This window comes from Ornithorhynchus anatinus, chromosome 12 (assembly GCF_004115215.2).
Source record: "Ornithorhynchus anatinus isolate Pmale09 chromosome 12, mOrnAna1.pri.v4, whole genome shotgun sequence".
Lineage (NCBI taxonomy): Eukaryota > Metazoa > Chordata > Mammalia > Monotremata > Ornithorhynchidae > Ornithorhynchus > Ornithorhynchus anatinus.
In genome coordinates this window covers 8,826,466-8,853,337 of record NC_041739.1, presented here as the reverse complement: position 1 = coordinate 8,853,337, position 26,872 = coordinate 8,826,466, and the positions used below count along the sequence as shown (strand labels likewise).

Genomic DNA, 26,872 nt, shown 5'->3' with positions numbered 1-26,872 from the left:
AGGCTCCCGGAGCTGGGAAGGATTCCCCCTCCCCTTCCCACCCATCCCCACCCCAATTCCCCGCTCCCACCTCATGCACGTGTTTCCCCACCAGCTACCAGCTCCGCTCAAAAGGGGCAGAGAAAGAGACAGAGGGAGAAAGACGGAGACGGAGACGGGAGGTTGGAGAGGAGCTGGCCGAGGGGGCACATCTATCTCTCCTTCTTCTGCTGGGCAGACCACCACCCCCCATCCCGCCCCCTCTCCCCCCCCCGGGACCGGTCGTCGTCCCAATATCCAGATTACCATTGCCCGCTGTGGATCCCGGCCGGGGGAAATGGCATCGGTGGTTCTTGCTTGGCTCCTTTCTCTCTGTCTGTTCGGTTTCCAGTGAAGAATGGTAACATGAACTGCGGAGAGTGAGAGCCCAGCAGGAAAAAGAGAGAGACAGAGAAAGAGAGAGCTAGAGAGAGGAGACAGTGGAAAGAGAGAGACAGTGGGGTGCAGGGGGGACGAGGGCAGGGGCATTTGGGGGTTGAGGGGTGGGAGAGGTTGATCGATCGGCGGAGCATCCACACGGTCGCCAACAATAACCCGGCCAGGAGGTGGGGAGGAGGGTAAGTGGCTTCGTTTCTATGCTGACATCTATTGGTTTCCCTCTTCCTCTCTGCGGGGACGAGGAGAGGGGAATGGGAGGAGTGAGAGGAGGGGGCTAAAGGCCATCTCTAGTCTGCGAGCCCTCGGTTGGGTAGGGATTGTCTCTATCTGTTGCCGGACTGTACTTTCCAAGCGTTTAGTACAGTTCCCCGCACGCGGTGAGTGTTCGGTAAATGAGACTCTCTGACGTCCCGGAGTTGGTCGATGCCACTCTGAAAGGGGAAAGGGAGAGAGGGGTGGATAGGAGGCAGTTCGGGTTGAGGGTGGGTCCTGCCTTCCTCCCCCTCTGATAATAATAATCATCCTAATAATCATAATGGTATATGTCAAGCGCTTACTACGTGTGCCAAGCTCTGGGGTAGATACGAGGTAATCAGGTTGTCCCACGTGGGGCTCACGGTCTTCATCCCCCTTTGACAGGTGAGGGACTGAGGCCCAGAGAAGTGAAGTGACTCGCCCAAGGTCACGCAGCAGACGAGTGACGGAGCCGGGATTAGAACCCACGTCCTCTGCCTCCCAAACCAGGGTTCTTTCCGCTAAGCCACGCTGCTTCCCATATCCACCGCCCCCCACTACAACACCCAAATAAGTATTTTGGTATTTATTAGGCGCCTACTCTGTGCCAGGCGGGGGGCTAAAGAGGGAGGCGGATGAAACGCAGTAAGATCTAGTGCGGTTCCTGTCCCATGTGGGGGAAGGGAGAACGAGGCATTTAAACCCCGTTTTACAGATGAGGAAACCGAGCCACTGAAAAGTTAAGTAACTTGCCCAAGGTCGCACGGGTAGGTGGCCGAGGAGGGATTAGAACCCAGAGCACCCGACTCCTCTGGCCCACTTCTGTTTCTCTGATTTTCCCAGCCCGGTCGATGAGCTACGGGATATCCCAAAGTGAAATCCACGCCCCCCTCTTGCCCCCACCCCCTGCTCCAAGCCCCTTTCCTATAAAGCGGTGGCAGATCAGTTATTTCCCCATCTCTCCCGATTAGCCCAGCCGCCCATTCGATTTACTCCTTTGTTTTAGATTAATGGGGATCGATGGGTGGAATGATTTCCTCGGGAAAGCCGTTCACTGAGGATTGAGCCTGTAGACGAAGCCGGGTGAAGGGGAAGAGAAAAGCACCGGAAAAAAACCAAAACCAAAATACAGTGACCGGTGGGTTTGTTCCTCAGATTGCAAACTCCCCGGGAACGGTGCGGATTGGTGCTGAGCCGGTCCCCAAAGTTTCCAGCTGTTGGTGGAAACGCCAGGACTTTGAGTAGAAGGAACAGCTTCGGACCCATCGCCTTCCTCCAGCCGCCCAGCCGGTCCTTGGCCATGAAGAGGAAACAGAAGCGGTTTCTGCAGATGACTTTGTTGTTCATGGTGGCTTTGATTTTCCTGCCCAATATTGGTCTCTGGTCTCTGTACAAGGATAAGCACCTGGTGAAATCCACAGACCCGGGAGGGCAGCAGGTAAGGAGAGCCAGGGTGGACAAAGAGCGAGGAAGGGATGGTCCTTTTTTGGAGGGGGAAGGCTGGCCCTGGGGTTGTAGGACCAGATTCGCAGTTTGCATGATGCTGGGACCTTAGAGCCAGAGAGAGAAAAGAGAGAGGAGGAGGAGAAGGAGGATTCCCGCTGGGTGCTAAGTGGTGTTAAAGAGGTAGGACTTGTTAAAAGCCGCTCCCGCCAACAAACACCTTATCTTTTAAGTAAACCCCAAATGAGCTTGAAGACAAGAGGCAAGTTGACAAAGGGATCCAGGGGATTGTCTGGGCGGGTGCCTTCTGATAAAAGGGAAAGGCTCCCCGTTGGAGGGTGGAAGTCTAAAGCATTTACTTAAAGAAAAAGTCATCTGAGAAAGTGTTCTCTGCCCTTCATGATTTATAAAAGCTAATATGTCAGTGGATCCATTAACACCGCTTAGTGGTTCTCCTGGCTTAAATGTTGTTTTACTTTTTTTGTACTTAGCAACTGCTTTTTTTCCCTTTCCCTTCTTGTGGAAATTTAAAGAAAGTGACTATTCATCTTATCGTTGCTAAGGTGGCTTGGTGGTGTAAAGTGTAGTTACTAAGACTGCTCTTTCAGTTCCCATACGGTCTGTTACACTGTGCGGCTAGCAACCCCTTCAAGTCACCAATATTATCTGCAGCGAATATAACTTGTGTTTTCTTCTTAAAAAGTGTTCAAACCATTAGGTTTGTGGAAGACCCTCACACCACAAAATTAAATGTATTTTAGTGAGTATAAAGAACAAATGGAAATATAGCAGAGCGAGGCTTTGTATTTTGTTTAGAAAGGATTTGGTATGTGACTATTGACATTTCTGGTTGGTTTCAGGGAAAAAAAATTCAAATAGTTTTAAGATGGGAAGTTAAAATTATTTGCTCTAGGTTCCTTTACTACTTGCTCAACCTTGATATAAGAATATATCAGGTAATCCTAGCCTTCACTTAGAATATTAATATCCTTAATTTCAAGGGTCATCACCCATGTACATAATGTACTTTCAATAAAAATGGCCCTTTACCAAATCACAATGCTAAGAACCAAATGTTCGGTACATACTCAATGAAGTTTGCTGATTTCAAAACTTTAGAGATGCTACCGTTTTTAAATGCATTCGATGTAAGGGTAATAGATCAACTTGTTATTTTTCTCATCATAGGGCATCACTTAGATTTTAGGGTAGCTGGGTAGTTTTTTCTCTATAATAAGCATACAAGGTAGTTTAAGGTAACAAGGTAAAGAGGTAAGGAAGGTCTTTGGGCAAGAACTTTCACCTTTCTGCTCTGACTCTGGGTTTTCAAAAGAAAGTATGGGTTTAGTTGGTGAGCGGGGGTTCTTTGAGTTCATTACAAACTGTCAACTGAATGTTGGTGGAACCAGAGAAGAAGAAAAAAAATCAGAGAGAACTAAGTTCTGAGTTTGGTGAAATTTATATTAAACCTCTCAAAGCGCAGCCATGAAACCCATGTGAAATGCTAATCGGGTAACTTTTAGTCGTAGTAAGACCTGTGTAACGTCAAAGTTGATTGTTTTATTTCTGAAAGCAAAAGTAAGCAGTGATACAACTTTGTTCGATTAAAGGCATGAACGATAAACTGGCAGCTCAACACTCTGCCCCGCCTTTCACTTAAAAAACAGAACCGTTTCCACGGAATAGGTCCCACAGTTCAAAATGGGACTTGTAGAAACTATAATGAATGGATCTGAAAAGGTCAAGGAACAGGAAAACAGGAGACGCAGTGTGTCCTAATGGATAGAGCAGAGGTCTGAGAGTCAGGTCTTGGGTTCTAAACCCGGATCTGCCTCTCATCTGCTGTGATATCACTTCACTTCTCTGAACCTCAGTTACCTCATCTGTTGAATGGGGATTGAGACTGTGAGCCCTTTGTGGGATCTGGAATGTGTCCACATTGATAAGCTGCATCTACCCGGTTGTGTAGTGCTGTGCTTGGCACATAGGAAGTGTTTAACAAATGCCATTAAAAAAAGTTATCATTTACAGTAGATTCATGAATTCAGACTCATGTTATGAAATCTTATGTCACAATGATCATGATTTTACATGCGACGTGTTGTAAATGCAAATGGTTCAGGAAAGCAGAAAGTTTTTTAAAGGACTATTCCAATCTCTGGTACTACGGCATATGGACCACATGAAATGCCCTTTAAGAAACTGAGTGATTGTCTTTACTTTGTTTTGAAACAATACTTTGTTTTGAAGAGAGAGTCAATGTAAAAGGAACTGAAGTACTGAGGGAACTTTTGCTTAAATAGACTTTTTCTTTTAGGTCTGATTTGGAGGTCATGTGCAAATTGGAATTTAATTTATCTCACTTTCACAGTAAAGCATCATTAGCTAGAAAAAAAGCAGTTGGCACAAACATTTATATCTTGGGACTGAGCTAGAACTAATCAGGAGGGCTTTTTATAATAGTTAATAAAATATGTTTTCTACATTTTGCGAGCCTATTTTCATATCTGATTACTTATTGAAGCATCGAAGTGTGATGTAATCACATGGGAGCTCACATTTCATCCAGTAAGCAGCAGATAGCTTTCCACTGAAGGCCAGTGAGCAGCCATATACTATTCGAGCTTTATTTGAATATACATTTGGTGATGCATCTTAAAATAAGGCATCTTCAGGCTTCCATGACTAAATGTGCTATATGCCATTACTGCTCCATTAATCCATCGTTTGTAGAGCACAGAGGATAAGGATTGAGAGTGACGTGATTGAGACATTTGACAGTTTAAGTATCGTAGCTATTCAAAGTGAAATCACGTGGTCAGAAGAAGGATCTATTTTTACCGGCAGCGCCGTGAAGGAAAGTGATTCCACTGTGTGGTGAGGTTCCAGAGGTTTGGTTGAGAAAGCTTTGCTGTTTTATACACTTGAACCGTTTCAGTAGTTTACAGTGAAAGGCGTTGTAGTACATAATTCTGAAATAATAGTATTACTGAGATAACTATACCACCCTTCATTTGAATTTCAACCCAAACACATGGAAAGCTTATCTATCTGGGACAAAGTATTGAAATCATTTTATTACATAAGAACGGTGGAGATATCACTCTGGCAACACGATTGAAACATACATTGGCTTTCCTACTATGAATCAGTTTTTTAAGCGTGTTTAACTCTTCTAATTGAGTGTTTCACATATATTTTCCTGATCCACACTATCTTTTACAAAGTGATTGCTACAAGTGTTTGGCAACTGTGATTTTGTTCTTTCCTGATAATATGCAACTTCAGTTTGTCATAATATTGAAAGCACATTTCAACTCTACAGCTGCATATCATAGGGGTTTTCAGAAAGCACCTCACGCAGGAAGAGTTTTGTACGTTTCCCATTTAAAAATAAACCTTCTATTTCCCCTCCAAGAATATTGATCAAGAAATCCTAAGGCAGGGAAAGGTCCATTAAAGTCATTTTTTTCTTATTTTTTTTTTTTTGTCAGTTTAGGGATGACCACAGGAAACTCAGAGCAATCATTCTGAAGCAGTAAATAATAGTATTTGATAGGCAAATTTGCATTGTTTTCCATCAAGTAAGTTTCTTCTTATATCAAATATGCAAGATACTTTTAATTCAGTTTATGGATTATTCCACTGTTAAATGATCATAGTTCAGCAGCTTAGTGTTTTTGGAATTTTTTTTAATATCTTTGGCTTTATCTTGGCCCCCCTTTCCTCTCTGGTTTCTTTTCTTTCCATTTTGTTTAAGGGATATTTGGTGGTTAACAATGTCATGTATACCTAATTTTGCTTGTCTCCTAACTATTAGGTCACCATGTATATTTATTTGCAAATTCAACACTGTCTGTCATCGAGAGTTTTCACTTTTTTCCCTTGAGACCGTAATTCTCCAGAATTTTAACATCATGTTTTCTTTCCTCCTCTTTCTGTTGTGGATGGGAGCTTTTGTAGCCTCATCATAAGAGTTTAGTTGGTAGCCTCATCATAAGAGTTTAGTTGGTAGGTTAATCTGAACCGCTTTTCTTGCTCGCTTTGTGCAGTAATAATAATGATGATGATGATATTTGTTAAATGCTTACCATGTGCCAAGCACTGTTCTAAACACTGGAGTAGATACAAAGTAATCGGATTGTCCCACGTGGGGCTCAAAGCCTCAATCCCCATTTTACAGATGAGGTAACTGAGGCACAGAGAAGTTAAGTGACTTTTCCAAAGTCACACAACTGAGAAGTGGTGGGACCAGGATTAGCACCCATGACCTCTGACTCCCAAGCCCGGGCTCTTTCCACTAAGCCACTCTGTGGAAACACCATTAGTTCCTAGTGACCTATAGATAATAATAGTAGTAAAGTTGGTATTTGCTAAGCGTTTACTATGTGCAGAACACTGTTCTAAGCGCTGGGGTAGATACAGGATAATCAGGTTGTCCCACGTGAGGCTCGCAATTAATCCCCATTTTACAGATGAGGTAACTGAGGTACAGAGAAGTGAAGTGACTTGCCCACAGTCACCCAGCTGACAAGTGGCCGAGGCCGAATTCGAACCCATGACCTCTGACTCCAAAGCCCGGGCTCTTTACACTGAGCCACGCTGCTTCTCATAGGACATCAAGAAGAAATCTTTTGGCTACCTTGAGGTGCTTTATAGGCTGCAGAATACTCCTATGGGGAAAAAAAATCCAAAACATTGCTTACTTTTATGGGCTTTATGAAATTATTAGCTGAAAAAAACACTCTTTTGGCCAAGTACTGCCATTTTTAAAAGTGCACGATGCATATGTCTAGAGGAACAAGTTGTCATAGTCATCAATTAGTGGTATTTATTGAACATTTACTGTGTGTGCAGAGCAGTGTTCTAAGCTCTTGGGAGAGTACAGTACAATAGAAAGGGTATTCATGATCTCTGCCCTCAAGGAGTTTACAGACCAGTAGCATCTGAAATAACATTTATTAAGCACCCACTATGTGTCAATCATGGTATTAAGCTACGGGGAAAGAGTGCTTGGATGAATATGATATAGTGGATAGAGCCGGCCTGGAAGACAGACGGTCATGGGTTCTAATCCTGGCTCGGCCACTTATCTGCTGCGTGACCTTGGGCAAGCCAGTTCACTTCTCTGTGCCTCAGTTACCTCATCTGTAAAATGGGGATTGAGACTGTGAGCCCCACGTGGAACAGCAACTGTGTCCAACCCACTTTGCTCATATCCACCCCAGAGCTTAGAACAGTGCTTGGCACATAGTAAGTGCTTAACAAAGACCATTATCATTGTTATTATAATTATAATGACAATAATATTTATTGAGCCCTTACTCTGTGTAGAGAATTGCACCGAAAACTTGGGAGAATACAATAGAGTTAGTAGACATGATACTTATCGTCAAGGAGTTTCCAGTTAATTACATACCTATCTTATAATTTTCATTTCCCACTTCTCGCTCACACCCTCTCCTTTGCCTAGAACTCCTTCCCCCTTTACATCCAGCCGACCACTGTCCTCCCCATCTTCCAAATCTTTCTGAAATCACATCTCCAGGAAGCCTTCCTTGAGTGATCTCTCATTTTACCACTTTTTATACCCCATCAGCCACTTCATCCCATCAATGCCACCTTAAACACTCAAGTCATCACATCTTCTGTAGCATTTATATCTGTACCTTAAATATGCTAATATTTAAATACTCTATTTACTACTACTCCAATTTGCAAGTGTCTTTCCCCTTCTAGATTGAAAGTTTGATTGAGAAGCAGCGTAGCTCAGTGGAAAGAGCATGGGCTTTGGAGTCAGGGCTCATGAGTTCGAATCCCAGCTCTGCCACTTGTCAGCTGTGTGACTGTGGGCAAGTCACTTAACTTCTCTGTGCCTCAGTTCCCTCATCTGTAAAATGGGGATTAAGACTGTGAGCCTCACGTGGGACAACCTGATTCCCCTATGTCTACCCCAGCGCTTAGAACAGTGCTCGGCACATAGTAAGCGCTTAACAAATACCAACATTATTATTATTAAGTTCCTAGAGAGCAGCGTCTTTATCTTCTAACTTTTTCATACTCTCCCAAGCATTCAAAAAGGCACTCAACAAATGCACCTGATGGATTGATTGACCAGAAAAGATAAGATGGGTAAGTTTTCCCCTTGGTGGTCTTTAAAACATATCCTTCCCTCTTTTAGTGGGAAAGGATCATGGCCTAATGAAAAGAGCACAGAGCCGGGAGTCAGGTGACCTGGGTTCTAATCCTGGTTCCTTCGCTTTCCTGCTGCATGATCTAGGAGAAGTCATTTAACTTATCAGGTGTAGAATGGAGGTAAAATACCTGTTTTCCCTACCTCTTAGGGATTGAGGGATGCAGAATGGGTGTGATCTAATTCTACTATATCGACCCAGAGCTCAGCACAGTGCTTGTCATATAGTAAGTGTTTAGCAATTACCACAATTATTAATTTCAGAAGCACCACTAGACTGGAAACTCCTAGATGGAGGGATCATGTTGATCAACACCTTTGATCTGTAGACATGATCTCTACCAATGCGGAATTTACAACTCCACTGATTTGTACGTTCCCAAGTGTTTAGTACAGTGCTCTGCCTGCAGCAAGTGTTCAATAAGTACCATTTATTGACCGATTGATGGATCCTCTAAAATGGTTGATTCCATTTGGTTGTTGAACCCACTTAGTATAGTTTCCTTTTTTTCCCCCTCCTGTTGCAAACCTAACATAATCTTTTACCTTCCAGCTTAATTATTAATGGCAATACCAACAACAGCAATAGTAATAATGATAATAGGTTCACACAGACAGCTGCATGACCTAGCAGATAGAGCATGGGCCTGGGTGTCAGAAGGTCATAGGTTCTAATCCTGACTCCACCACTCATCTGCCTTGTGACCTTGGACAAGTCACTTAACTTCTCTGTGCCTCAGTTCCCTCCTCTGTAAAATGGGGATTAAGACTGTGAGCCCTGCGTGGGACGGGGACTGCATCCAACTCAGTTATCTTGTATCTACCCCAGCGCTTAGAACAGTTTCTGGTACATACTTAACAAATATCATAATTATTATATTGGAAGTTGTGCCCTCCAAATGAGTAGGTGTGGCTGAAAAATTCCACAAGTGACAAACACACCGTAGGCATGTTAAGACTGTCTTTGTCCACACTGACACAACTGTGACATGCCATGCCTATGCCTGTTCCTGAATCTGCCCTTTGGTCTCCCGATCATCCTTCATAATCCTCTCTGGTCAAGACCCACCTCCTCCCCTCATAACCACACACGCGGCCAGGGCGCCAAGCCAATTATTTCTTATTGAAATTCTGAGGTTTGGGATGGGAACCTGGAGGTTGGGAGTGGAGGCGAGGCAGGTTTCATCAGTCTCTGGGTGGCTGGGCCCCCTTGGGAGAAAGTGAGAATCTTATAGGGGTGGAGATGAGCAGGAGGATAGATCCCAAATAGCACAACACCCTGAGTTATCTCATTACCCTCAGAGTTGCTGCCACCACCAGTGATTCCAGCACTGGCAACCGTCTGTTTCAACAGCTCAGCTACTTCAGGGGAGATGGAGCAGGTATGATTTTGGATTTATTTCAGACCCTCTCCGTCTCCAGGGACTTGCCGCTCCAGGAGTTGACGTCCTACAAGCCAATGTGATGCAGGGCATTTTCTATTATTTATAATTTTAAGCCTTCAAATAAGGCTGCAGCGGCATCCTTCATGCTGACAATGTACAAATAGTAGCTCTGCTAATCCACAGACTCGGGGGATCCGCCAGGTCCAATCCGTCTGCTCCCGCTACGGTGCAAAGATGTGAGACACGTTCTCATTCCTCTCAATAGGAGTAAGAAGCCAGGGACTTCAGAAGGTAGTGCCTTCAAATCAGCGATGCTTCCAGGGCCCAGATTCAGGGGTCTTCCAATACCTCCAGCTCAGGGATCTTCTTATTTTAGGATGGAGAGCTACCAAGAGAAGCTGATCCTTCATCCCACCTGGATCCCCTTCTCCTGCTGTGGGCGGGAAATGTGTCTACCGACTCTGCTCCTTCATTCACTCATTCAATTGTATTTACTGAGCGCTTACTGAGTGCAGAGCAGCGTACTAAGCACCTGGGAGAGAACCTTATAACAATAAACGGACACATTCCCTTCTCATGATGAGCCGTTACGTTGTACTCTCCCAAGCATGTAGTGCAGAGCTCTGCACACGGTAAGCACTCAATGAATAGCATTGATTTGATTGACTACACAGGCAGGACATCATTTCTGACAACCAGAGCGTTTTTAACAAAATGTTGAGAAAAAACACGGACTAATGAAAAGGACACAGAAATGGGAACCGAGACCTGGGTTCTAATTCCAGCTCCGCCACCTGCCTGCTATGTGACCTAGGGCAAGTCATTCTCATTTTGTGGCTCAGTTTCCTCATCTGTAAAATGGGGGTTAAGTGCCTGAGTACAGTGCTCTGCACACAGTAAGCACTCAATAAATACCATTGACTGAATTATTCTCTTTCCCCTTTACACTGGTGACCACCATGTGGGAAAGGGACTGGGTCTTATCTGATTGCATTGTTTGGACATACTAAATGCTTATGATTCATTGAAAAGTACTTTCAAGTTCTCAGAAAAATGACCTGTGTTCCCATTTGTTGTCAAGGTGATTGTGTTCACACTATGACTCTGGGGACGATGGCGTTCTGTGTAAGAACCGTGGGGAATTTAAAATCATTTTGGTATCCCTTTGCCTTTTTTTTTTCATCTTTCCAAGGACTCATAAAGAACTCAGGAGTAAGATTTGTGCACCATTAAAGACTGTCACAATTCTCATATGTAGTATGTCACTTTTCCTTGGTAAGAGCCCATTTCCCACAGTTCTGGCTCTGTATTCCTGGACTGGATCTTATATCAATGCAGACTTTGAAGAGATACTGGTCATTTCTAATACTGCCCGGACCCCCTAATATTGCTTCAAAGTGAACTGAGTGAATTGTTTGACCTTGGAGATGTCCTTATCTTTTTGGATCATTCATGAAACAGGGAATGGATTGTTCATTTTTTATGATGGTTTTGATGAACAAAGTATGCATCAAAATGAATCCTATTCATGCGTCCATGTATTGTGGTATATCTTACATGCCATGATTTCAGGTATACAGTGTGGAAAGGAAAAAAAAAAAAACAAGTGATGCCTTGCGTGGTTACTGGGGAGTTTTGGAAAGGGTTTTCTGCATGCTTAAGTGGAAGATGCAGTGTAGTTCTCAGCCAGTTTAAGCAGTGTGAGTTATATTCTGGAAACTGCCATGCTAGGCTACAAATTGACATAATTAGTGCTGGCTGCATTAGAGCCCCTAAATTCTGTCACCATGCCTATGGAAGGAACTTCATACCCACCAGGGACAGCCCCAATTTTTATCTTCCCATGGTAACAATTTTTTCTGAGGTTATAATTAGAGTTTAGTCATGACCCATCACTATAGTCTCATAAGAATAATAGTTATGGTATTTATTAAGTGCTTACTCTGTGCCAGGCACTGTGAAAAATGGATACAAGCAAATCGGGTTGGACAGAGACCCTGTCCCACATGGGGCTCACAGTCTTCATACCCATTTTACAGATTAGGCAACGGAAGCACGGAAAAGTAAAGTGATTTCCCCAAGGTCACACAGCAGACGAGTGGCAGAGTGGGGATTAGAACTCATGACCTTCTAACTCCCCATCCATGCTCTATCCACTATGCCAGGGTGCATTGTATCTCTTCTTTTCTGATTGAGCAACACCATTTTGAAAATGATAAACAATGTCCTCAGAAATCAAACCACTTCCTCTTTTCTTTCTCGAGTACTTGATTCTATTTTTCTCACTAGAAATTGAGAGAGGAGCTAGTTTGGAATGATAAAGATCTCAGTGTTTCTTAAGTCCATGTTCAGATAACAGCGGCAGATTGGTTTACTGGTTAGTCGAATGCTGACAATTGCATGTAGAACAACAGGTACTTGATGGAAATCAGCTCTAATCATAGTCGGTGGAAAATAATGAACAAGGTTAAATAGGAAATGGCTTTGGGTCTAATAGAGAGGGAAAAGAAAGGCTGAGGAAACTTGTCAGGTATTCTCCTGGGAAATCTAACTTGGGCTTGTAGAATAAGTTAAAAATGATCAACAGGCATTTGGTCACCTGTCTTATAGGAGAGGAGGGGAAAAATAAAGTAGATTCCGTTCATGGGGCTAGAAGACCCCATCTACTTAAAGTCTCTTATCATGATAAGTTCATTCATTCAATCATATTTATTGAGAGCTTACTGTATGCCGAGCACTGTACTAAGCACTTGGAAAATACAATTCGGCAACAGATAGAAACAATCCCTGGCCAACAATGGGCTCACAGTCTAAACGGGGGAGACAGATGAGAAAACAAAGCAAGTAGTCAGGCTCTTCATTTTAGAAAGGCACTGAAGGTGCTCATTTCCCCTGAAAAGAGTTGTGTAACTTCTTGTATGTGTCATTGCAGGCTCTCCTTTTTATATATCTTATAGGTAGGACTTGTACAGTACTCTAACGAAATACTCGTGGTCAAAATGAACATATCCTTTTCTGACAGAGGAAAAACAAAACAATAAATATCTTGTCCTACTATATCATACACAAAGGCTGAGTAGGACTTAGGTTCTAATCCTGACTCTGGCACTGCCTGCTTTGTCTCTGTTTACTCATGAGTGAAATGGGAATAAAATGCTCACTCTCCCTCTATCAACTTAGTCTCTGAGCCCACTGAGTGACAGAGAGTGTATCTGACCTGATTTTCTTGTATCTTCCAATGTGTTTACTTAGGACAGTGCTCGCAAATATCATCATCACAGAGACCTGGGAAGGGATTGTCTGTCTTCATTGCAGTATTGTACGTTCCAAGCTCTTAGTACAGTGCTCTGCACATAGTAAGGGCTCACTAAATATGATTGAATGAATGAATGAATAGTCCAACCTCTAGTTGAATGTCTTCTAAAAACAATGTTTGTTACGGACTAACTATGACCCGAACACTATGGTAGGTGCTGGGAAAAATGCATGCTACTCAGATAAGGGAACAGTCTAATAGAGCTTAGAGTCAAAAAGAGGAAATGAGGAAACAGGCACAAGTAAGGTAAAGTGACTTGCTTGCCTAGAATCCCTAAGTAGGTCAGTGGTGGAGCTGGGGCTAGAACCTGACTCAATCAATCAGTCAATTAATCAATTATATTCATAATTATAATAATGTTGGTATTTGTTAAGTGCTTACTATGTGCCGAGCACTGATCTAAGTGCTGCGGTGGATACAGGGTAATCAGGTTGTCCCACATGAGGCTCACAGTCTTAATCCCCATTTTACAGATGAGGTAACTGAGGCACAGAGAAGTTAAGTGACTTGCTCACAGTCACACAGCTGACAAGTGACAGAGCTGGGATTCAAACCCACGACCTCTGACTCCAAAGCCAGTGCTCTTTCCACTGAGCCATGCTGCTTCTCTAAATTTATTGAGCACTTACTATCCTAAGTGTTTGGGCTACAGTATTGGTAGGTCTGTTCCCTGCCCAGAACAAACTAACTATCCAGAAAGGAGCTTCCACACTAGAGAAGTCTCAAATGTTAAATGTCTTTTCAATTTTGAGTTTGTCAAGAACTACAACCAAAGCCAGTATTGATATATAAAATGCTTTCTAAGGTATTTTTCTATTTTTGGGGGGTAAGTTTATGGTTCTTTTTGAAATTGTTGTCCTGACTGACTGCCCACTGGGACAGTGCCAGAAGAAATCAAATAATCAGTCATATTTATTGAGCACTTACTTTATGCAGAGGACTGTATTAAGAGCTCGAGAGCGTACAATATAACGGAGGTGCTATGCACCTTCCAGGTCCACAAGTAGCTTGCAATCTAGAGGGGGAGACGGACATTAAGGTAATACATAAATTATAGATATGTACATAAATGCTGTGGGTTTGAGGGTGCAGGGAAAAATTGAAGTTGAGGAAAAACAGGAAGAGGAAACTTTCTAGAAGCAGAATTCTTTCCTGCTCTTTTCTAATTCTTCCAGGAAAGAAAAAAACGAATGGGAGAAAAGATTTGAGAACAGCCAAGAACAGGGAGAAAGGGACTAGCCATATGGAAGAAATATCTTCAGGAAGTTATCTGAGGTGTGAGCTCAGGAAATGTCACATAAAGGGAGTGGGAGAGAGTTATGTGGGAATCTGAAGAAAGAGGAATTGGTCAGGAAAGATCTGGTTCGAAGGATGTTTTTCCTCTTGGCCTCTGTTAAAGCTTTACTTAGAATGTGGTGTTTAAAAACTGTATCTAGCTTCAACGAAAGCTATCTCATCTGGCAGGATTCTGGCCCTGATAATTTCAGATGCGTAGTGGATAGAGCATGGGCCTGGGACTCAGAAGGTTGTGGGTTCTAAATCCAGCTCCACTGCTTGTCTGCTGTGTGACCTTGGGCAAATCACTTCACTTCTCTATTTCTAAATTACCTCATCTGTAAAATTGGGATTAAGACTGTGAGCAGCCCCACATGGAACAGGGACTGTGTCCAACCCAGGACTTCTATCCACCCCAGGACTTAGAACAGTGCTTGGCACGTAGCACTTATTTTATGAGGTGTACATCCCCTTGATCCTATTTATCGTGATTATGCTGTCTTGCTTTTGTCTGTCTGTCTCCCACGATTACACTGTGAGCCCGTCATTGGGCAGGGATTGTCTCTATCTGTTGCCAAATTGTATATTCCAAGCACTTAGTACAGTGCTTGGCACATAGTAAGTGCTCAATGAATACTACTATTGAATGTTGGTCAGTATCTGTCCCACAAAGGGCTCACAGTCTCAATCACCATTTTACAGATGTGATAACTGAGGCCCTGTAAGTAAGCACTGTAAGTGCTTAACAAATATCACAATTATTATTTTTATTATTATTGTTATCTTGGACCATTTTGATTTGTTTCCTTCATATCAAGCTCACATACTCTCAAATAATAAATACCCACAGAAATCCAGATCTGTAGTAGACTTTTCTATGACACTTTAGAGTGAAGTGCATCTTCTGCACTGGAGAATCCTTGTATAGGCACATAAATACACCCAGGAGGCAAACAACAGAAACTATGAAAAGAAAATGAGACCCTATCCCTGTGATAGAAGTAAAAGTCACTGGTAGTATTCATTAACAAGGCTTGCAAGGGAAAGTCAGTCTCCTCTATTATTTTACATTAATTCCAGAGCTACCAATATTATTTTACATTAACTCCAGAGCTACCAAATGATTTGAAGAAAAAATAAAAGTTGAGTTTAAGTTAAATGTGTCAGAGCATGTCAGAGCCCAGGCTTCCTATTAGTTGAACACACTGGTCTAGAGTATTTGTTTCAACCCAGAATATCTCACTCGAAACATATCACCCAGTGCTTTGCGTCTATTAACCATAATCAGCAGCACTGCAGATTGGAAGTGGAAATAGAGGGAGAGAGATGAGAAGAGAAAGCAGTTCACAAAAGGAAGACTCAAAGGCTTCTCTCCTGGTCAGTCTCTTCCAGTAGTAACATTTGACCATACAGTATTGAGAGATTCAGCCTCTCCCTATTGCAACGTGGCCTAGTGGATAGAATGCGGGCCTGGGAGTCAGAAGGATCTGTGTTCTAATCCTGGCTCTTCGACTTGTCTGCTGTGTGACCAAGGGCAAGTCACTTCAGTTCTCTGGGCCTCAGTTATCACATCTGTAAAGTGGTGATTGAGACTGTGAGCCCTTTGTGGGACAGATACTGACCAACATTCAATAGTAGTATTTATTGAGCGCTTACTATGTGCCGAGCACTGTACTAAGTGCTTGGAATATACAATTTGGCAACAGATAGAGACAATCCCTGCCCAATGATGGGCTCACAGTGTAATCGTGGAAGACAGACAGACAAAAGCAAGACAGCATAATCACGATAAATAGGATCAAGGGGATGTACACCTCATAAAATAAGTGCTACGTGCAAAGCACTGTTCTAAGTGCTGGGGGATACAAGGTGATCAGGTTGTCCCACTTGGGGCTCACAGTTTTAATCCTCATTTTACAGATGAAGTCACTGACGCACCGAGAAGTGAAGTGACTTGCCCAAAGTCACACAGCTGGCAAGCGGCGGAGCCTGGATTAGAACCCACGACCTCTGACTCCCAAGCCTGGGCTCTTGCCACTTAGCCATGCTGCTTCTATGATTTGTCTGTATCTATGCCGGTGCTTAGTAGAGTGTCTGGTACACAGTAAGCATTTAACCAATACCATGATTATTATTATCGCTATTATTATTGTTATTATTTTCTGTTCTTCAAATAAGTCATCTGTAAAATGGCAATTAAGATCGTAAGCCTCATATGGGAAAGAGACTGTGTCCAACCTGATTACCATGTACCGACCCCAGCGCTTAGTACAGTGTCTGGCACATAGTAAGTGCTTAACAAATACCATAGTTATTATTATTAGTAGTAGTAGTTATTATTATTATTAGTTATTATTATTTTTCCACTGAGCAGCATGGCTCAGTGGAAAGAGCAGGGGCTTTGGAGTCAGGCCTCATGGGTTCGAATCCCAGCTCTGCCACTTGTCAGCTGTGTGACTGTGGGCAAGTCACTTAACTTCTCTGTGCCTCAGTTCCCTATCTGCAAAATGAGGATTAAGACTGTGAGCCTCACGTGGGACAACCTGATTCCCCTGTGTCTACCCCAGCGCTTAGAACAGCACTCTGCACATAGTAAGCGCTTAACAAATACCAACATTATTATTATTACTATTATTGCCATTCCATTACTGGGCTCTTTGATCATAATGAAGGATTCCTTCACAGATACAATGGATTTTGCAATTTATGGATCTCTTTTCCTAATCATCCTATGGAAACCCAAAGTTTGTGGCAATCTCCTGATCTCTCGCTTTATACTGGTTTCTTGGTCTCCAATCCAGCCCATAGTCTGGGGTGTTCCCGGGATGAAAAATTGGATGAAAACAGAATTTACGTGCAGGGTTCGGTGATGAACTTGGGCTCTCTCTTCTGGCTGTATTCAGTTTTGCAGCAGGAGAATATTGCAAGTGTATTCTTAAATTGTGTTGATATCTTTTTCACCCACCAGAGAGATTAGAGATATGAATTTAATAAAAAATGTCATCTCTTTCAAATTATGACCACAAAGACCCAGGCATGCAACCTAAAAAGATCTTAGCCGAAGGCTTAAGCCTTCATATTGGGCTGCCTGAACCTGTTTGCCAGTATTCATTCGATCGTATTTATTGAGCAGTTACTGTGTGCAGAGCACCGTACTAAGCGCTTGGAACGTACAATTCGGCAACACATAGAGACAATCCCTACCCAACAACTGGCTCACAGTCTACAAGTGAGGTGTTCAGTTTTGAAGAACAAAAATCATGAGAGAATTTGAAAAGGAAAGCACAAAAGTAATTATTTCACCACTGGAAAACATTTTTCAAAAGGCTCTCTGTTGAACAAAATAATTTTGGTCCCATTTCTGATGCTTTGGAAAATTACTCTCACTTTTGGAATTTCCCATAATATCCCTTTGGGGTAAATCTTCTTGCTTTCTCTTACAGGAACTTAATGTCTCAGCTATGTCCAATCAGATTACCTGAAGTTGTTCCTAGATCTATAAAAGAAAAGCTACTTTATTACATTATTCCTAGAAACAGACATTTTAACCACTGTAAATAGAAAGTGTGTGAAAGCTTAGTGTCTTCTTTGACAGTATGAGTTTCTGACAGATTAGAAAATGCATTTGGAGGCATTGAAATTTGTGTTGTTGTCATAGAGGCTTACATTGAAATATGTATCCTTTGGGCACATCAGTTGCGAAGTTTTGGACAAAGTCTCTTCATATATTTTTACCCCTTTCTTTCCCTCTGTCTCAGTAATCAAATTGGACTAACCTATTCCTACTCATTTGAAATTAGCACAACTAAGTGCCAAGGGGTTGGGAGAATACAATACAATGGAATAAGCAGATCTATTGGAGGAAATAAAATTTTGCACTAATTTTGCATTTTGCACTAACATTTAAGGTCACAGAAAGGGACATTACTCCCCCCACCAGATTGTAAGGTCTTTGAGGATAGGGATCGTATCTAGCAATTCTCTTGTATTTCCCCAAGTCCTTGGTTCAGGGCTCAATAAACACAGATAATTTCTTAATATTACTGATTGGTTTCAGGCTTCTGTTGGCCATAATTAAACCAAAGACTCATTTTGCTATTTTTAAAGATGTAGATTAAAATGCTTCTACTCTACAGTTGTAAATCCAGAATTGAACATCGGATTCACTCTTGACGGTCAAAGAAATATAGTCAAATTGAGCTAAGTTTGTTTAAAGATTAAAACTGAGAGGATTAACAACTTCCATCCAATTTGCATAGTGGATTGAACATGGGCCTGGGAGTCAGGAGGCCGTGGGTTCTGATCCTGGTTCTGCTACTTGTCTGCTGTGTGACCTTGGGCAAATCACCTCACTTCTCTGGGCCTCAGTTATCTCATCTGTAAATGGGGATTGAGACTGTGAGCCCCATATGGGACAACGACTGTGTCCAACCTGATTTGCTGTCTCCACCCCAGTGCTTAGTACTGTGCCTGGCCCATAGTAAGCATTTAACAAATACCATAATCATTATTAATTATTATTTATCTATTCTTTAATAAGGTTTAGGATCTAGGAATAAGATGATAATGATGCCCAAATTTGTTCCTAGCTAGTGTAATTTAAACTTGAAAAAACCAAGATAATGGCCCTGAAGTATTCTAAAAAAATAATGGTTTATCTCATTTCAGGACTCTGAGTAGACTTTAATTGGATTACATGCATTACATAAAGTGGACACTCAATAAATGATCAATCAGTGGTATTGACTAGAGAAGCAGCCTGGCTTAGTGGAAAGAGCATGGGTTTGGGAGTCAGGGGTTGTGGGTTCTAATCCCAGTTCCGCCACTTATCAGCTGTGTGACTTTGGGCAAGTCACTTAACTTCTCTCCTCTCAGTTACCTCATCTGTGCAATGGGGATTAAGATTGTGAGCCCCACGTGGGACAACCTGCTTACCTTGTATCTACCCCAGAGTTTAGAACAGTGCTTGGCATGTAGTAAGCGCTTAACAAATACCATCATCATTATTGTTATTTTTTACTGTTTGCAGATCACCGTGCTAAGCAGTCAGGAAAGTATAAAACAATAGAGTTGCGCACAAGTAGTTTGCAATCTACAAGAGGAGACAGATGTTAAAATAAATTGCAGGTGTAATAATTTTCAGCAATGTTGATTTTGTTGGGGTTTAGCAGTTGCTTTTTTGTTTGAAGGATTATGTCATACTAATTTTTAGCATTTGGAGTGGATAGTCTACTTTTTGTCCTTGGAGGAAGGAGCAGGAATTGCAATCTTGGAGGGAAGGAAGGGGAATGATTTTGAGTGAGACTTTACCACATCAATATCTGTGTCAAATAAAAATTAAATGCCTGGAAAATAATTTTCTTTTATAATTTTGTTCTTTGTTCATTCATTTCATCCTCCAGATATTATTGACACTGATGCTTCTACAGGACATTTCATCCCCCGTGGCATGAACTCCACATCTAGTTTTTTAAAAAAGATGGAATTTGTTAAACTGTTATTATGTGCCAGGTGCTGTACTGAATGTTGGGATGGATAGAAGCAAATCAAGTTGGATACAGACCCTGTCCCATGTGGGGCTCACGGTCTCAATCTCCATTTTACAGATGAGGTAACTGAGAAACAGAGAAGTGAAGTGACTTGTTCAAGGTCACACAACAGACAAGTGGTGGAGTTGAGATTAGAACCTATGACCTTCTGACTTCCAGGCCTGTGCTCTATCCCCATCCCCAATTCTTGCAAAGAAGTGAAGCTCCCAAAGCTTCATTCAGAAGCCTGAGTCTTCCAGTCCACAGTGATATATGAAGTGAATCAGGGCACAGTAGTTATCTCCCACTGAGGAGTCTTCAATAATCTTAGATTACACCTCTATCCTTGCTTGCTAAATCACTTGCTATGGGTCACATCTGGATTGATCAAGAGAACATGGATGGCTTAATGCAATCATCCCCATGCCAGAGAAATAAATCAAAGTCATGGCCTGTTGAAATAGGGAATCCTTCACCATTCCCTGACCCTAAACTGAAATAGAATTTGGGCCATCTCCATTGTCGAAGAGCCAGGAGTAACTTTCAGAAGCATCCTTACAGTTGAACTGATCAAACCTATTTAAGATTGCCTTTCTGAAACAAACTGGGCCAGGGATAGAAAATTCCTCTATTGCCTTTATGTATGTACAGTATGGAATAATAATAATGTTGGTATTTGTTAAGCGCTTACTACGTGCCAAGCATTGTTCTAAGCACTGGGGGGAGATACAGGGTAATCAGGTTGTCCTATGGGAGGCTCACAGTTGGTCCCCATTTTACAGATGAGGTAACTGAGGCACAGAGAAGTGAAGTGACTTGCCCACAGTCACCCAGCTGACAAGTGGCAGAGCCGGGAGTCGAACCCATGAGCTCTGACTCCCAAGCCCGGGCTTTTTGCCACTGAGCCACGCTGCTTATCTAAGCTAGCTGGCCTGAAGCAAGAGGAAGGCATATCCACATACCCATGTGTATATACATATTTGTATCTTCAGATATTCATCATTATCTTTCATCTACCCTAGTGCTTACTCCAGTGCTTGGCACGGAGTAAGCATATAATAAATATGACAATAGTAATTAATATTCTGATCACTATTCATTCAGCTATAACATTGTGATAGTTGTTCTACTTCTGGTATTATCCTTATTCTTCCTAGTTGTAGTAATCCACTAGTTGTAAATAATTTTGATCTTTCCCATTAGGTTGTACACAATTTTCAAGTCTCTTAGTACAGGGTTTGGCTGTCTGTGTGGGCTCAACAAACTCCACTGACTGGTGATTGAAAAAACTTCTTAGAACCCTGCATCCATGTGGGGATTTTGCTCATTTTTTTATGGATATGTTTCAAAATGTGGCATTCAGAGCTGACCATTAGCCATTTTAACTTTGGTGTGTGAATTTTACATGGCTGTTAAGCATAGACTGGGTAGCCTATTGGATAAAGGCACAATCCCATCTATTAAAGGTAAGAGAGCTAATTCCTTCCAGGTATAAAAATGTTTTATATCCTTTATTCTGTCTGTCAAATGGCTAACTACATTTCTAACATTTAATTACCTTTATCTTCCAGAAACACTCAGCATTAACAGAATTACTTAAACAACTGCTTTGAAGGTATCTAGCATAATGTATTGCTACATTACATCTCTTTTGTTGTGACATCCTGAAAGCATGTTCTCAGAGTCTTATTGCAGTTGGAGAGGTCCCTAGTGCTCCTGGGAACTCAACCTGTTTATAATGAACCTTTTTTATTTAACACATTTTGGATACATTCTGGATAGGCTAATGGGTGGAAGACCTCTTTTGGTTCATAATGAAAGTGGGGATCCATAGTTATACGCAAATCTATTTTCTAGCAGTCCATAGGCTAGGGTGGGGGAGAAGCAAAAATTTCAAAATTTCCACCCTGTTTTGACAATATTTCTATTGGATATGCAATGCAGATAAAATATATTTCTGTCTTCTTTACATAATTAAGGAGACATTGAAAAACCTCATCTAAAGTTAATCACTGCCAAAAACAGTGATTGAGAAGAAAATGTCAAGGGACTAATTGATATTAAAAACTGTCTTTTATTTAGGAAAAAGCTTTAGTGTTTATGAACTAATGAGCCCTGGACCCATACCCCTTAAATAATCACCCATGGTGTGGCATGGCAGAGTCAGAAGGTCATGGGTTCTAGTCCCGGCTCCTCCGCTTGTCTGCCATATGACCTTGGTCAAGTCCCATCATTTCTCTGTGCCTCAGTTACCTCATCTGTAAAATGGGGATTGAGACTTTGAGCCCCACCTGGGACAGGGACTGGGTCCAACCCAATTTCCTTGTATTTGCCCCAGTCCTTAGTAGAGTGCCTGGCACATAGGAAGTGCTTCACGAATACCATTATTATTATTACCTAAATCAGAAGAAAGTCTTAATCCCACTACCAAGATCATATATTTTAGCAATTTCCAACGTGTTAAGGACTAAAATCATGTTCAAATCATGCTCTTTCTAAGGTTCTTCAGCCTGCAGTAAGAGCATTAAGGTACTTTGATCTACTTATTTAGTAATTCAGATCCTTCTAAGCACAGTTCCCCTAATATCAAAACCGATTAAATATCAGGCTCCTGTGTAACCTGGGCTAATTCTCTCAGTGCCCCAGGTTATCATTATAGTTTTAGTGTCCTTGGAATAAACAGGTTGGGTGAATCATGAGGGAATGAAAACAGAAGCTCCAGAACTCAGTTTGGTGGGTTGAAAATATGGTTGAAGTTGGAGTAGGAGATTGAGAATTATCCCCTGGAGTAAAGGGTGGTATATGTTGGAGGGAAAAGTGCCAATCAGGTCGAGAACTAAAATTTAAGGTGATTGTGTACCTCTAAAAGGAGTTGTCAGGACTAAGGCAATAAGGAAGTAAATTGAGGGGGCAAAGCTGCTCATAAGGTTGAATGAGAAGCAGAGGGGTCTTGTGAAACAAATAGGGGCCTGGGTTCTAATCTCAGTTTCACCACTTGCTTGCTATGTGACCTTGGACAAGTTAATGAACTTTCACAGTTTCCTGTGAAATGTGATCTGTGAAATGGGGATTAAGACTCCGAGCCTTATGTGAGGCAGGGACTGTGTCAAACGTGATTATCTTGTACCTACTCCAGTGTTTAGTACAGTCTGGCACATAATAAGTGCTCAATAGATAATATTAAAAAAATTTTACAGTCATTGAGGTACTTGTGGAGGGTTGATGGACTATAAGTCACCTGTAAAGATGGCTTTTATTGGCAGCAGCTGGGTGGGGGCTCATTGCAGGCCCTGTTGTGAGGGAATGAGAAGAGAATTCTCATAGCCCACCTGGGCTTCTACTTGTGCTTCAAATTGCAGCTGGCAAGGTTTAATCAGGGAGTGAGTCTGTAGTAGTTTCTGTGGAGAAAGGAGTGGATTTAAAGTGGAGAAAGGGTCTTTTCTTCAAGGATTGTGTTGTGAGTGAGAGAGTCAGTTGAACTTCATGGAAGAAAGCTCAGTCCTCAGCTGCAGGAGGAGAAGAGAAGATAAAGCTGTTCAGACAAAACTGTGGATACACCAGAATTACTGGAGACAGGTAGGACTGAATTCTGAATGAAGTGAGAATTTTGTTAGATTGCTTTCTACCTGCTACAATATTTGTTTGTTTCTCTTTACTGTTAATGGGTGGCTAGGAGGAGTTCTCAGTTTCTTAGTTGTTATACTGTTTTGTCATGATATGCTTCAGCTTTTAGAATCTTTCTTTTCAAAAGCATATGTAATTTGATCCACAAGCCTCAGATAGGGACAATCGCATATGGGTGGGATCTAAGCTCTGTTCCAGGTCATATTACAGAAGCCTTTTATCATTTGCCAAGAGTTCTGTCTCCATGGAAGAATAGTGTATTATTATATCGATCATCAGTGATGACCACTTACTGGCTATGTCTTTAAAATCCTTAATTCTTCCTCACAGGAATCTTGAGAGAGGTAAAAGTTCATTGTCATGCTGAATTAGTCATGAAATAGGGACATGGCAAGTGTTTTGGTGTGTGCTTTGAACAGAAAGTGTGCCAGTGAGTGAACTGTGAACAATCCAGTGAAGTTCATTGCTAGATAGTTTGTGCTGTGGTACATATTTAGCCCCAAGGCTGCCAGAAATAGGTGGTTAGAAGTTTAGAGTAGTTTTTTTGTAATTATCGTCTCTTCAGTAAGAACTAGATATGCTTCCTAATAATGACACACATTGTCTTCTATGTCTCTCAGTGCAGCATACCATTTCATATTTTACATTCTCTTACACTGCATTTTGGACCCCAAATATGCCCGTTTTTATGCTCTGCATTTTGCCACTGGAGCTGTGGGCATGGGTTTGATAATCTTTTCTCTGAACTTCACTGTCAAGTTGCCTTAATGAACTCCTTTAATATGTGAAGTGTCTGTCATAGGCATCCAAGGGGAGAATAAGATAAAATGGGAAAGCTTTTACTCCAACTCTGCTCTGGTGTATTAACACTGCATCCTGCTTTTTCTGACCAGGGTAAAAATCAAGCAAAGAATTTAGTGTGGGGAGAGAGAAACAATTGTGCTCTGGGCTTAGTGTGAATACTGGTAACTAATGGCTTGACCTGAGAGGAAAGTGGGGTACCACGACTGAAATTTGTGTTTCTGAATTTCTTAAAAACAAACAAACAAAAATCCTTCCAAGTATAGAATCACTGCCCATTGCTACCCTGTTTTATTTCACATTAACAATTTTGCCTTCAATTGTAGGAGTCAGTTTTTAACCTCTGTTTTTGATGGCTTTTGCAACTAAGGCCCAAAATGAAAATTAAAAATAATTGTGGAATTTAAGCACTTATGTCAAGCACTGTCCTAAACACTGGGGCAGATATAAGATAATCAAGTCACACAAGTTGCAGTCTAAGCAGGAAGGAGAACAGGTATTGAATTTGCTCATTTTACACATGGGTGAACTGAGGCATGGAGAGGTGAAGTGACTTGCCCAAGGTTACACAGCAGTTACTTGGAAGACCTGGGATTGGAACCCAGGTCTTACGACTCCAGGACTGTGATCTTAAGCAGAGCTGCTTCTCATACTGTTACTATTAAGCATTGTTTAAGCTGTAAACAAAGGTGATCAAGTAGATATATCTTTATCCCCTCCTCCTCCCTCTTCTTTCTGCTTCACCTATTAATTAAATCAGAAGCAGTGTGGCTTAGTGGAAAGAACCCAGGCTTGGGAGGCAGAGGGCATAGGTTCTAATCCCAGCTCTGCCACTTATCAGCTGTGTGACTTTGGGGAAGTCACTTAACTTTTCTGTGCCTCAGGTACCTCATCTGTAAAATGGGGATTAAGACTGCGAGCCCCACGTGGGACAACCTCATAACCTTGTATCTACCCCAGCACTTAGAATAGTGCTTGGCACATAGTAAGTGTTTATCATAGCGTTATTATTATTGCTACCCTTTAAGCATGTGATAGTCACCCTAACCTCAACCCCACAGCACTTGGGTACATATCCATAGCATGTATTTATACTAAAATCTGTCTCCTTTTTTTGTGATATCTGAAAAACGCTTACTATGTGCCAGGGTAGATACAAGCTGATGAGGGTGAGCTTGGGGCTAACAGTTTTAATCCCCTTTTTACAGAGGAGGTGAGTCAACAGAGAAGTTAAATGGCTTGTCCAAGGTCACATAGCAGACAAGAGGTAGACCCAGGATTAGGTTAGAACCCTCTAGACTGTAAACTCATTGTGGGCAGAGAATATGTCTATCAAGTTGGTTGTATTCTCCCAAATTCTTAGTACAGTGTTCTGTACACAGAAAGCACTCAAATAGCTTAACTTTTTTTTTTTGAGTAAAAAAAGGACCATTTATTCTGTTTGAATCATTATACTGTTATCCAAGTCCTTAAAATGTGAGTGGCATTTAAAATCCATGGAAGTAGAAAGAAAAGAAAATGGTTGGGGAAGAAATTTTAGCTCCCTTCCTTTCTGCCTATCTGTGACCCCTCTACAAGTAGACCTGGCTTCAGATGGTGAAGTGAAATCCATGGGACAATGGACGATAAAAATTTCCAGAGGCCTGCTCTCCCACAGGTCCATTTGTAAATGTCTAAACACCCAGTTTCCCTCTACTCCTGAGTCCCACTGGGTCAGACATCACACCAGACTTTCCACTGATTTAGAAAGTGGTGTAAAAAGAGAAGCTTGGCATTCATATTATTCAACCATGGTATAGACATCCAAACACTTTAGGTTTTTCATTTGGTTTTGATTGCTTTTTCCTCCTCCTGTGGTTTTGGAACAATTTTAGGGCTTTTGCCCTGGGTAATCTGGACATATGTGGGTGGTTGGTTTCCAGGTGTAGCAGATTTGGGGAATAGATACATTTGGCAATCCTTGTTGTGAACCTTCTTGTCTCTTTACTTTCAGAGATGGGCCAAAATTCTGCTTTCTGCTAAAGTTCCCTGCTGGATGCTGAGGAAATTAACCCTCTGCCTGTACTTTCCCATTTTGAAATGGGGCTGAATCTGACCTCAACTGGTCACTGATGACCCCATGGGAAAAAGAAACAATGCCACCTTTATCCTGTAGGAAAAGTTAACTAAGTTTATCCCTAAGGATAAACCTGATTTGCTCATATCAATCCAATGTTTGCACAGTGCCTAACACACAGCAAGGGCCTAATATACCACACTGTTGTCATTATTATTATAAAGACATTCCTTGTATCTAGGCAACAGACTTTCAGGATATAGAATGAATCAGGGTGAAATGGAGAATTATTTGGGTTTCTATAGTTAGCAAGCTACCAATTTTAATATTTAAAGCCCCAAAACCTATTTTTATTCTCTAACAAGTTTCTATTTTTTATGTTTGGCTTGCATTATTCAAGTAATTGTCTTGATTCTTCAAGCTTGCCACCAAAGACCCACCCAGACTGCCCTGGGCTGTAAGTAAGTGGCTGAAGAAAATTCCGTTGATGCATTCAGGCCATTATGGCACTCTTCAGAAAGTTATTGCTTCAATAAACGAATGGAGTCAAATGCTGCAAAAGTGGGTAAGCACTTTCCAAAAGCGGCAAAATTCCAATTA

The 26,872-nt window shown here is 41.8% G+C and overlaps 1 protein-coding gene across 2 annotated transcripts in view; it reads left to right on the top strand.

The window, feature by feature from the left end:
• The first annotated feature begins 512 nt into the window (after positions 1 to 512).
• Positions 513 to 26,872, top strand: part of GALNTL6 (polypeptide N-acetylgalactosaminyltransferase like 6) — a 772,653-nt gene continuing 746,293 nt past the window's right edge. Inside the window, exons 1-2 of one of the 2 annotated variants that reach the window (XM_029076387.2) lie at positions 513 to 596; positions 1,807 to 2,089. In XM_029076387.2, coding sequence (XP_028932220.1) covers positions 1,952 to 2,089 — 138 coding nt within the window. In that variant the 5' untranslated portion in view covers positions 513 to 596; positions 1,807 to 1,951. Of the gene's footprint in view, positions 597 to 1,806; positions 2,090 to 23,165; positions 23,368 to 26,872 lie in introns of those variants that run through there. The other variant, XM_029076388.2, reaches the window with a different exon arrangement.